Genomic DNA, 12,688 nt, shown 5'->3' on the forward strand with positions numbered 1-12,688 from the left:
GACATCCACCCATTCACACACACATTCACACACTGGTGATGGCAAGCTACATAGTAGCCACAGCCACCCTGGGGCGCACTGACAGAGGCGAGGCTGCCGGACACTGGCGCCACCGGGCCCTCTGACCACCACCAGTAGGCAACGGGTGAAGTGTCTTGCCCAAGGACACAACGACCGAGACTGTCCGAGCTGGGGCTCGAACCGGCAACCTTCCGATTACAAGGCGAACTCCCAACTCTTGAGCCACGATCGCCCAGAGAAGCAGAGAGTTAGAGTTAAGGTAGAGTTAAACTGATAATAAATGCATTACAGACAGTATAACTAGAGTGACGTGGTAAAAGGACAGGATATGCTAGTGCGTTATTTAGATAAAGAAAAACTTTAAAAACTATCAGCAACACAGGGGCACCACAAGGAACCGCCCTTTCCTATTCACTTTCTACACCACAGACTTCAGCCACTGCACAGAGTCCTGCCATCTTCAGAAGGTTCCTGCTGACTCTGTGATGGTTAGTTGCATCGGTCAGGGTAAAGAGATGGAGTCATATAATGTGGTGCACACAGAATCATCTGCAGCTCAGTGTGACAGACACCAAGGAAATGATTGTGGATCTTAAGAGAACCAGGAAACCTGTGACACCTGTTTTAATTCAGGGGGTCAAAGTGGACACAGTGAAGGATAATAAATACCTCCGAGTACACACTGACAATAAACTGGACTGGGTTAAAAAAAAAAAAAAAAAAAAAATACTACTTCAATTCAAAAAAGGGGTTTTATTGACCCAAAAAAATAAAAATACATTTAACGAAGCCAAAACATAAACAGGCAGACCAGTAAAAGAGGTCAACTCAATAGACTAAACTCAAGATAATAATTAACAAAACCTCAAACAAACATATGATAAACTGACCTGCTGAAATGACACACGGGGGAACTTAAATACTGGTTTAGCTAAACCAAATGACACACACGGGGGAAAACAAAATGGCTGCCATATAACCAACTAATACAAAACAATTAAACAAACATGGAACACTCCCCAGGCAATGAAGCATGTGGGTCTGTCCAATTAGGCTGTCAGTGGTATTTCAGCTCTCCCAGCCCTTTGCCACACCTTTTGCCAGACAGAAGGAGAAGCCAAACCCCAGGTAACTCAAAAAAAGATGTATTAATATAACATAAAACAGAACTTTGACCTTGCAAGGTTAATATGTGTGCACGCCATATAAACATTGGAAGGTGTGATGGAAAAATAAATACATTTAATAAAGAAACAATATTGAACAATAAGTAGGATATTTTAAAGTAGTGACTGTAAATTAAACTAAAGTGAATCAACTGGTGGTGAGGTGTGGAGCTTACCATGTGTGGCATGCCATCACACACCTCCCCTCTTCAGAGCTCTCGCTGGAACAACGAGCGAGATAGTCAGCAGTAAGGTTCTCCTTGCCTGGTACATGGTGGACAGTGAATCGGAATGGCTGTAAGGCCAGGTACCAGCGGGTAATTCGCCCATTTGTGTCCTTCATCTTCTCAAGTGCTGGAGTGCTTTGTGGTCGGTTTCCAAGGTGAAGTCTCTTCCCAGTAAATAGTAGCGGAAGGAGTCCAGGGCCCACTTGATTGCTAAGGTCTCCTTCTCTACTGTGGAATAACGAACTTCCCGTGGAAACAGTTTCCGGCTGATGTAAGCCACTGGATGGCAGCCTCCCATGGTTTCCTGAAGGAGGACAGCTCCCAGGCCCAGATCTGAAGCATCAGTCTGTAATATGAACGGTTCATCAAAGTTGGGACTATACAAAACCGGTTGCTTACTTAGTGACTGTTGGATGTCATGAAATGCTGCCACTGCCTCCTCTGTCCACTGGATGTAATTGGGGGAGCGTGATCCCGTCAGGTCTGTGAGCAGAGCTGCCCTGTTGGAGAACTGAGGGATGAAACGACGGTAGAATCCTGCCATGCCCCAAAAGGATCTCAGCTGCTTCCTTGTTTGGGGCAGGGGGGATGATTCCATGGCCTCAATTTTGCTGACCTGTGGCCTGATGACCCCCTTGCCGATGACATGGCCCAGGTATTCTGTCTCAGCAGCAGCGAAAACACACTTTGACGGATTCACCGTCAACCCAGCTGAGTGCAGGTGGTCCAGAACAGTTCGCAGGTGTTCCACATGCTCCTCCCAGGTGTTGCTGTGGATAACAATATCATCCAAGTAAGCAGCAGCAAAGTCAGAGCAGTCACGTAATACCTGATCCATTAGCCGTTGGAAAGTGGCTGGAGCTCCATGTAATCCAAATGGCAAGACTGTAAATTGGAAAAGCCCCCATGGTGTTCTGAATGCTGTGAACTCTCTGGACCGTTGAGTGAGTGGGACCTGCCAGTAACCCTTACACAGATCTATTGTGGTCAGGTACCTTGCTTTTCCCAGACGTTCAAGTAGATCATCAATTCTTGGTGTTGGGTAGGAGTCAAACATGGATATGGAGTTCAGGTACCTGAAATCAATGCAGAACCTCATACTCTCATCCTTTTTGGGTACCAAGACCACAGGGTTGCACCACTCGCTCTTAGATCTTTCAATGATCCCTAGGGATAGCATCAAATCGATTTCCTTCTTCAATGAAGGCAGCAGACGTTCTGGGATCCTGTAACTTAATCGTCTCACAGAGGCACCTTCTCGTACCACAATATCATGTTCGACAATGTCAGTTCTCCCTGGATTCTCTTGAAAGACTGCTGATTTACACATTTCTCTCACCTGCTGTTGCTTGTCCTCTGGGAGATGGCTGAGATCATAATCTAGAGAGCCAGCAGGTGGTAGATATTGCTCATCTGCTTCATCTTCTTCAGGCACTCGCCGTATGAGCATTGCATCTGCCTTGTGTTCAATACGCTCCACCCACTCCTTCAGAAGGTTTATATGCAAGACCTTGCTGGAGCGCAACTGCCCTGGGGTGGACACCTCATATGTGGTGGGTCCCAGCTTCCTCATAACTTCAAATGGCCCCTGCCACTTTGCCAACAATTTGTTGTTGTCACTGGGGAGGAGCACGAGCACCTTTTGTCCTGGCTCAAACGAACGCTGACGAGCAGATTTATCATACCAAGACTTCTGCTGCTGCTGGGCCTCCACCATATGTGATTGAGCAAGTTCGCTCATTTTCTCCAACCGTTCTCTCATCTGAATGACATAAGACAAAATGTTCTTCGGGTCCCTCCTCCGCCTTGTCTCCCTCCCAGATCTCCTTTAACAGAGTTAGAGGGCCACGAACCTCATAACCATACAACAGCTCAAAAGGGGAAAAACCTGTGGAGGCTTGGGGGACTTCTCTATAAGCAAAGAGTAGATATGGCAGCCACTGATCCCAATCGTTACCACTGTCATTGACAAACTTTCGGAGCATCTGTTTCAATGTCTGGTTAAAGCGTTCTGTCAGCCCATCAGTTTGAGGGTGGTCTGGTGAAGTTCTCAGACTCCAGATACCCAACAACTGATAAACTTGCTTTAACAAAGTAGACATGAAGTTAGTGCCTTGATCAATTAGTATTTCTGGTGGAAACCCAACTCTTGCAAAGAACTGCACTAAACAAAATGCAATGGGCTTGGCCTTTATGGATTTTAAAGGGAACACCTCAGGATATTTTGTGGCATAATCTGTTACAACCAGCATGTAATGATTTCCTGCTTTGCTCCTCTCAACAGGCCCTACAATATCCATTCCTAGACGCTCAAAAGGAGTGCCGATGACAGGGAGAGGTTGGAGTGGAGCTCTATGGGGGATTTTAGCAGAAGTTATCTGACACTGTGGGCAACTTTTACAAAACTGAGCCACATCTTTGCTAAGACAAGGCCAGTAGAAATGATGTTTGATGCGAGCTGTGGTCTTGTGTTTACCAAGGTGGCCAGCCCACGGAATAGAATGCCCCAAGGTGAGAATGGCGTTTCTCACCTTCTGGGGAACAACCAGCTGCAGCACAGACCCCTGCTGACAATAGAGAATGTCATTTTGCAAGATGTACTCACTGTTGAGAACCTGCTCCACTCCAGGTTCCTTTTCTTTGGCCTTCTGGAAAAGAGATATTAAAGATTGATCAGATTTTTGGAGGTCAGCAATTTCAGTTGGAATATTAAACCCTAGGGGTGACGATGTTGGCTCAGCGTCTGTTAGTGTCTCCACGGGTGAAAATTTGAATTTCTCCTGCCTTCTTTGTCTGCGGGTCTTGCGTGGCTTCACCACAGTTGTTTCAAACTCCTCATTAAAAAAAGGCAGGGCACTCAGGGTCTCAGAGTGGGTACTGACTTGCCTAGCCTGAGCTCTGGTAACGGCTACATTACACTCCTCAGTCTGCTGAGACTCCAACAAACCAAAAAGCACAGGAAGGTCACGCCCTAACACAGCAGAGTAAGGCAAACTGTTCACAACACCCACATTCAGCAGATACATCTGGTCCTGAACTTTAATGTAGATGTCAGCTGTCGGATATCTTTTCTCATCTCCATGGACACAACAGATTGAAATTGTATCACTGGTACGAACAATATTAGGTGGAGCAAAATCTGAGTGAATAAGAGACCGAGAACTGCCAGAGTCAAGAAGGCCATTGAGTAGAACCCCATTCACTTCAATCTGACTCATTTTGATGGATTTGTCACTCTCCTGCTCAGGATCAACATTAGAACGGGGGGCGAAGCACATTTGTACCATTTTAGCAGAATTTCTTGGGCACATAGGTTTCGTATGGCCCTCTAATCCACAAAGATAACAAATGATCTTCTTACCGGAGGCCTTTGGTGGTCTAGTGGTAGACTGAGGGGTCTTACTAGTGCTTGTATTTGCTGAATCCAGATGGTTTTGCTGAGGTATCTTCCGGGTGTCCCTCGATGCCTTCCATGCATTATGGCTCCATGCTTGCCCCTTCTTTCTGGCAGCAACAAAAACATCAGCTAACAGAGCTGCTTCCATTGCTGAACCAGGGTTGTGTTCTCTGATCCAAACCTGAAGCTCAGGAGATAACATTCTGAGAAACTGCTCCAAGATTATGGTTTCACCAATGTCATGAATAGTTTTACCCTTTGGCTGGATCCATTTCCTATAAAGCTCCTTCAGTCTTGCATATAACTCATGAGGGCTTTCATCTGGTTGAACGTCCAGGGATCTGAATCTTTGCCTATACGTTTCAGGGTTAATGTCATATTTTGACAGAATGGCTGATTTCACTTTATCATAGTCTAATGAATCATCAATGTCCATGTGAACATAGGCACCTCTAGCTTTACCAGTAAGCAAGGGTATCAAACGAAAAACCCAATCTGATTTCTGCCATCGATAAGCTGTAGCCATACGTTAAAATGTGATCAGAAAATGTTCAATATCATCAGCTTCAGTTAATCTTTCCAATCTGCCCTCTATTTGTAGGGGAAACTGAAATGCTGGTGAAATGGCTGGATTGGAATTAGTCATAACTGGTTCAACCTGGGCCTGCTGAGCAGAGGAAGAAGGATGATTATCAGACTCTAATGAATCAGAGCGAGCTTCTGCAGAATCTGATGGTGATGTTCTGACTTGGATTTCTGACTGCAGAAGTCTAAACTGATGTTGAAGGGCTTTAAATCGCTGTTCTTGTCGTGCATTTAACTCACTCTGTTTTGCATCCCGGACGTCCTGTTGTCCCATGTGAGCATGTAGCATATTGACTAGATCAGACAAAGTAGGCTCCTTTTCCACTCTCTCCACAACTTCAGTGACTCCTGAGGCTCCATTTTCCTCCTCTTCGCAGGTTTGCTGAGCAGATCCCTTTTTCTTTTCATTCTTGCCACCACAATGCATTCTTCTTCCTCATGGGGAAAAACAGATGAAAGAAAAAAAAAAGAAAAAAAACCCTGTGTCCAATACTGGATGATCCCACTGCTGCCACCAATTGTCAGGGACCAAGCAGTAAAGCATAAAGGACACAGGTGGTTTTAATTCAAAAAAGGGGTTTTATTGACCCAAAAATATAAAAATATATTTAATGAAGCCAAAACATAAACAGGCAGACCAGTAAAAGAGGTCAACTCAATAGACTAAACTCAAGATAATAATTAACAAAACCTCAAACAAACATATGATAAACTGACCTGCTGAAATGACACACGGGGGAACTTAAATACTGGTTTAGCTAAACCAAATGACACACACGGGGGAAAACAAAATGGCTGCCATATAACCAACTAATACAAAACAATTAAACAAACATGGAACACTCCCCAGGCAATGAAGCATGTGGGTCTGTCCAATTAGGCTGTCAGTGGTATTTCAGCTCTCCCAGCCCTTTGCCATACCTTTTGCCAGACAGAAGGAGAAGCCAAACCCCAGGTAATTCAAAAAAAGATGTATTAATATAACATAAAACAGAACTTTGACCTTGCAAGGTTAATATGTGTGCACGCCATATAAACATTGGAAGGTGTGATGGAAAAATAAATACATTTAATAAAGAAACAATATTGAACAATAAGTAGGATATTTTAAAGTAGTGACTGTAAATTAAACTAAAGTGAATCAACTGGTGGTGAGGTGTGGAGCTTACCATGTGTGGCATGCCATCACAGCTACTGATGGCTGAAAGAAAAGGAAGAGGAGGAAGGAGGCATGTTAGGAGTAGGGATCGGTATCGTTTAGGTTTTATCCGATACCGGTGCCAAACCAGTACTTTTGAAACAGTGCCGGTGCTTAATCGGTGCTCGAATCAGTGCTTAAAGAATGGAGAACACAAACTTTGTCCAAAAACCTCTCATGTTTTTATTTTTAGCAGTCTCTTTTTTCCTGCAAAATGATAACCAAGTCAGCCTTTTCTGTTGATACAACACACCTCCTTTGGTTGGAACCGGTGCTTAAAGAATGGAAAACACAAACTTTGTCCTGAAACCTCTCATGTTTAGTTGGGTTTTTTTGTAAAAAGATAACAATGTTAGCCTTTTCTGCAGCTATAGGACACATATGGTATCACTCTATCAAACAAGAAGACAGCCGCATGTAACTACGACGGTGTTTGCTAGTTCACCTTACATTACTTTAATAACATGGTTAGCCTACTCAACGTAAATTACACACGAACAACATTAAGCTACTTACACAGAGAAGAACGGCTGCTGCTGCCATCATCATCCTCATCATTTCTGCTACACTGGCAGGGCTAGGGGCCAGGACTCTCCTCTTCGGGTTCTTGGGGGATGTTGCTAACTCCGGGTCCGATAACAGGCACCACACCCGCAGTAGATGTGCACGGTGTGAGGTGTCACAGCAAGCTATCAAACACGGCGCATTTCTCAGCTTTTAAAAAAAAACGCTATGCATCGCCAGGTGTTTTAATGGTAAACGGACTGATTCTTATATAGCGCTTTTCTACTCTCCCGGAGTACTCAAAGCACTCTATACAACATGCCACATTCATCCAATCACACCAGCACTTTATCTGTACTCAGTGCTTTCTAAGTACATTCACACTCCGATGGATGCATCGGAGAGCAAGTTGAGGTTAGTATCTTGCCCAAGGATACTTGACACGCAGACTGGAGGAGCCTGGGATCGAACCATCAACCTTCCAATCAGTAGGTGACCAGCTCTACCTCCTGAGCTACAGCCACCCTGTTTCATCAGATTTGAGGTGTTACCTCCTTTGCACAGTATCAGCTTAAAGCACTTGTTGCAGGCTGCTGAGTTTGCATCTTTTGCTGTGAAGTACAGCCAGACTTTGACCGCTTCGCCTTGGGCATTTTTAATCTGTAGCTCTGCTCTAAAAGAACGTACGTACCTGGGCCCGCCTACTATCCTTGGAAAGGTAAAATGATTGGCTAGAATTCAAAGTGTATGACATCTCAGGAAAAAAAAGCACGGAAAAAAAGCACCAAAATGTGCGCTGCTTTTCGGTCTGGTTACTACCATTTATGTCAGATCCGGTGCCATAATGGCATTGGATACCGGTACCCATCCCCAGTTAGGAGGCAATGGTAGAGAAGGAAAGACAGGAGAGTGGAGGTGATGTATCTAAATGCATCTGAACAAAGCAGAAGTGCACACCAAACTCAATGGACAGTCAAATGTAGAATCACAGAACAGAACTGCAGGCTGAGTTTGGATGTTTGACTTTGTCTTTCACACCTCTCTGTGGCTCACACACACAGTGACGTCAGACACATTCACACTCACTGTTCCATCTGCTTTGTGAACAAATTCATTACTTTCTTCCTTCAATGATCTACATACTACGTGCTGCCCAGTGAATACTTTGCAATGTATTCCATCCCCTTTCAAGGCAGACTTACCCAGTTTATTCTCCATTACGAGACAACAATCAGCCACACTCACACAGACCACGTCTGGCCCGCACTCGCTCACACGTGCGTTCACACACCAATGAGAGCTCTATCCTTATAATTCCCTCGAAGCACAGGCAGACGCAAGTGGTTTTCTGTCACTGGTTTATTTGAAGACTTCTCTCCAAAGCCACCGTGAAAACTATACAGTATTAACAAAATAAAACTCAGCGTAAGACACAGCACCAAAAATAACACTGTACAACAAACACGATAAATCAATAAATACCTCGTTGGCTGCATGCTGCAAAAAGGGAATTAGCCGCCGTTCTTCTGAGGTTTCCTTTAACCGTGTGTAGTTAAAGTCCACTTAACATGTCTTTGAATAAAACCATCCTTTCTGCGCGCTTACAGGTGTTTTTCTTCTTTCTACCCAAAGAGGAAACTAGCGCAACTTGTAAGAGAACTTGACTTTCAAAATAAAAGCACCAAAATGTTGACTACAAAAAACAAACATAAAGTAATGTACAGCTTAAACAATTTACAATCATGACATGGATCTTGACAAGATAAAGAAATAATCCAAATTATATACAATGTCATCATGCCAACAGCTACAATCCTCCTTACATATTGGTGGATAAACCAAACACTCAACACCCTCAGCAGCGGAGGAAAAACCTCCTTTCGGTGGAGAAACCATCCTTAACCCTCCTTGAAAACTGGCGAAGAAACCAGACCTCCTTAGAAAAATTAAAAAACTGGTGGGGAAACCAGACCTCCTTAAAAAAAATAAAGAAAAACCGGTGGAGAAGCCAGGTAGCTTGCGTCTGCATGCACAGCTAGCGCGCTCCCATACCTGCGTTTAACCACATGCTCACGTAGCCGCTCTCTATTGTTTTAGGTCCCCGTGCACCTGCCCAACCAGCGCTCCCCCGGACTCGCGTCTACACGCGCAGTCACGGTGATGCATAAGGCCTTCTGTATTTACTGTTTGTGTTGCTTTTCATTCACGGGAAGAGTCTCTGGATCCGGTCAATTGCCATCCAACCCGAGGGGAGTTCAGACGCTAACTCACCGGCCTGGCGACAAAATTAAGCACCATCTTTCATCAGGCGTCCCAGACTTCCTGGCTGCTAGCAGACTTCAGTGTCTCCTCTCCCTCTCCTCGGTGCACGCGATGCGTTTGGCTCCGGCTCAGAAGGACCAAATAAATGTTGGGTCTGCGCTTCCACAGGCCTGCTGGTTTAGAAACTTATTCTTGTTAACGACAAGCAAGGAAACAAGACAACATCTTTAACCGGTTTTTACTTGTAGCAAGGGAGGCTGGTTGGAACCAGGCTCTTGGAGCTGAACGCTCCTCACCTGTCTGCTAGCCAGCATCAAATAAACAGCCTTCCTTGCTGCCTTTTATTGAAAACAGTTACAGTACACACAAGCACCTCCCATTGTAAAACCCCCCTATGGTTACAAAAGATAAGGCACTGTGTGTGTGTGTATGTGTGTGTGTATGCATGTGCTTGAATGTGTGTGTGTGTGTGTGTATTTGTGTTTGGAGGTGCGTGTGTGTGACCTCCTGCTCACCAAAAGGGTCATAAAAGCAGGAAGCTTATTAACCAAGAAAACAGAACCTTCAGATAGGATGTCCCTATAATAAAACACTACAGCCTCCCCACCAACAGGCTGGTTGCAGAGGTGATCAGAGACAAAGGAATGTCTTTGATCAGCTGCTTGAACTAAGAGTTACAAATTTAAGTAACACATTGACAACATTTAACAATTTGACTCCAACAGCTGCCAGCTGAGATTTAAATGTAATTTAAATGAAGGATTGAAGGTTATTGGGTTTTTTGAACGTAGAGATCACATGAACGTATATGAATTGTATGATATGTCTCTTCTATTTTTCTATGATCATATTTTGATGTTGATTGTGACTGGTTTTATTTGTTTCCTCAGTGGTTGTAGTGTTTTAATATTTAGTCATTTTTTTCCATTATTGTAATTGTGTATAAAGTTTAATTTGAATGAAAGTTACTCTCAAATGCTTTCAGTGTTGCTGTGTTGAGTGTTTGCATGTTTAAAGTTTGTATGGAAGACACAGAAAGACGTTTGGCTAAAGAAATCTGTGCTAGAGGGGCTTTTTAAAAAATAGTAGAAAACAAAACAGATGTTGAATTCTTTACAGAATTTTCTAGAAATCTTTTTCTTTCAAAACAGAATTCAGAATATTGATCTTTGACATGGAAGCTGTTTCTACAGGATCCTGATGGACACTCAAAGCTTTCATAAAATGTTCTCATTAGTTGTTTACAGCAGAATATCAACCGATGTGAACCAAAACAACAAAAGTGCTCTGCACAAGTGTGTGAGACTACAAATTATAGAATCAGTACTGCTGATTTCATTACTCTTAACTTTTAAAGGCAGATTTTGTATCTGAGAGCAGGGACACCTGCTGTGTTCAGTGTGACTCATCTCTGCAGAAGGTCAGGGCTCCTGATAGTTACAGTTAGCGGGTGACTTACTGGGCAGGTGGATCCTGAGTGTCTTGTGGAGTCAGGCTTCATTATGGTCCTGGTTGCCACTGGAAATAAAGAAACAAAAGGAGGGTGTGTTGTTCAGGAAGTACAGACTGTAGCTCAGCAGGTAGAATTACTAACGGGAAGGTTGGAGGTTTGATCCCTGGCTGCTCCAGTCTGCACGCCACGGTATCCTTGGGCAAGATATGGAACCCCGACTTCCTCTCTGATGCATCCATCATAGAGTCATTGTTAGAAAAAGAAGTGCTTGTGTGAATGAAGCACGCTGTATAAAATGCTTTGACTGCTCATATTGAAAAGCAGCTTATAAGAACTGGTTCATTTTCCAGATAATTCCACTATTAAGACAACAGACATGTGGGAGGCTTTCTCCTGAGAGTCACACTGAAAGTCTTGCTGCTCCTCCACAAAATGAACTCTTCAGTTTAGATTTGATTAAAGACACAGCTCAGCTAAACACAACTCAAACTAATCTACACTATTTTTCTTTATTACGCAGCATTTTTATAACTATTTCCAGATGTTTCTAAAGATGAAAACAGAATTAAACTCCAGCCTGATCCGTTTCTGAGGTTCCTGACTCTGAACGTCCCTCAAACGCCTCTCTGATCGTTTCCTTACGTCACTTTTACTTTCACTTTCTTGAATGTTGTGGCGCAGTTGATCGTCTCCATGTTAAGGTAACGTTAGCAGTCTGTACTGTTTTCCTGGCTAACATCAGCTGTGTGCAGCTTAGTTTCAGCATAAATCTGCTTCGTTTGATGTGAGATCAGAGTCTGGGAACGAGACAGAAACAGTTAGTTGATGATCAGCAGCTGAACTCAGAGTCGATGTTACTGTGGATCCACTGACTGGTGACTGTAGGCAGCTTCTCCTGCCTCCATCAGTCTGTGGATGTATGGGCTCAAATTGTGGTCATAAATATTTTGTACTTGTAAATCAGGATTTGTATGTGTAAAAAGAATTTGTGTGTATGTAAAAAAGATTTGTGTGTGGACTTAGCCAAGAAATACGTGTGAAACTCTGCACTCAAGTTTCAAGTTACAAGTACGACCCTATTTTTCTTCCTTTCATGTGATTGGCCAATGTCATGTCAATCACAAATTTAACAATCCAATCAGAGAACAGATGGGTTTGGCTATTGTAGGGGTGCTTTATGAAGCTTCAGGTCCTTGAAGGGAATAAATGCCCCTTTTCATGCCAGCCCAGCGTTTTCCTTCATCACTAGGAAGGAAAACAGTCTGTGGTTGTCCGAGTTTTGTGATTTTTGTGTCACAGGTTTATGTGCTTAGTTAGCAGTTAGCATTAGCAGCACATGCTGCGTCCGATGTGAAAGGACTTTTATGCTGCGCACTGTGACTCACAGCAATGGTCCCGGGTCCGCCCTGACTTTGTGTTAAACTAATCCTAAAGTAATAATGGTGGGGACCTAGCTTCTATCGGATATTTACATAGAGATCCTCCAGCTTCAATCTGTATGACCCTTCAAGGACCTGCAGTTCAAAAAAGCGCCCCTCCGACAGCCAAACCCATCTGTTCTCTGATTGGATTGTTACATTTGTGATTGACATGACATTGACCAATCACATGAAAGGAAGAAAAATAGGGTCGTACTTGTAACTTGAATCTTGTCCCACATGAAAATGTCAACAGTCAAACTCAAAATCTCTTTTTGTCAACAATAAAATGACAGCAGACCAATTTGAACAAAGTTGGTAAAATGCTTCAGAAATTAGTAAAATATTAAAAAGTGTCTTGATGCTCAATCATCCAGTAAATCCCCAAAAAGTTGATTCTGTTCATCTGGATGTTTTCAGCAGCATGGATCAGTGTGAGGACAGAGAGGAGGGAGTC

At 43.6% G+C, this 12,688-nt stretch overlaps 1 protein-coding gene across 3 annotated transcripts; it reads right to left on the bottom strand.

Moving 5' to 3' along the window:
• Nucleotides 1-813: 813 nt before the first annotated feature.
• Nucleotides 814-6,784, bottom strand: LOC120438765 (zinc finger protein 396-like). 3 transcript variants are annotated; one of them, XR_005612123.1, is made up of 3 exons: nt 4,020-6,784; nt 2,754-3,176; nt 814-2,490 (listed from the first exon to the last, which is right to left on the bottom strand). XR_005612123.1 is itself a non-coding variant. In XM_039609189.1 (3 exons), the coding sequence occupies exons 1-3, from the start codon at nt 5,335-5,337 to the stop codon at nt 3,173-3,175; spliced, it is 609 nt and encodes a 202-aa protein (XP_039465123.1). In that variant the 5' UTR covers nt 5,338-6,784; the 3' UTR covers nt 3,137-3,172. The 3 variants fall into 3 exon arrangements, 2 of the variants coding, with proteins under 2 accessions (XP_039465122.1, XP_039465123.1); XM_039609189.1 differs by lacking the exon at nt 814-2,490 and having other exon boundaries at nt 3,137-3,176; nt 4,020-4,062; nt 4,776-6,784; XM_039609188.1 differs by having other exon boundaries at nt 814-3,176.
• Nucleotides 6,785-12,688: the final 5,904 nt, after the last annotated feature.

Source organism: Oreochromis aureus, linkage group 3 (genome assembly GCF_013358895.1).
Source record: "Oreochromis aureus strain Israel breed Guangdong linkage group 3, ZZ_aureus, whole genome shotgun sequence".
NCBI classification, from domain to species: Eukaryota; Metazoa; Chordata; class Actinopteri; order Cichliformes; family Cichlidae; genus Oreochromis; species Oreochromis aureus.

Coding starts and splice junctions, on each gene's coding strand:
- LOC120438765 (XM_039609188.1), bottom strand. CDS start 5,337: ATGGCTACAGCTTATCGATGGCAGAAATCAGATTGGGTTTTTCGTTTG. Junction 3,177..4,019: donor AGTGGAGCAGGTTCTCAACA/GTGAGTACATCT, acceptor TATGTCATTCAG/ATGAGAGAACGGTTGGAGAA.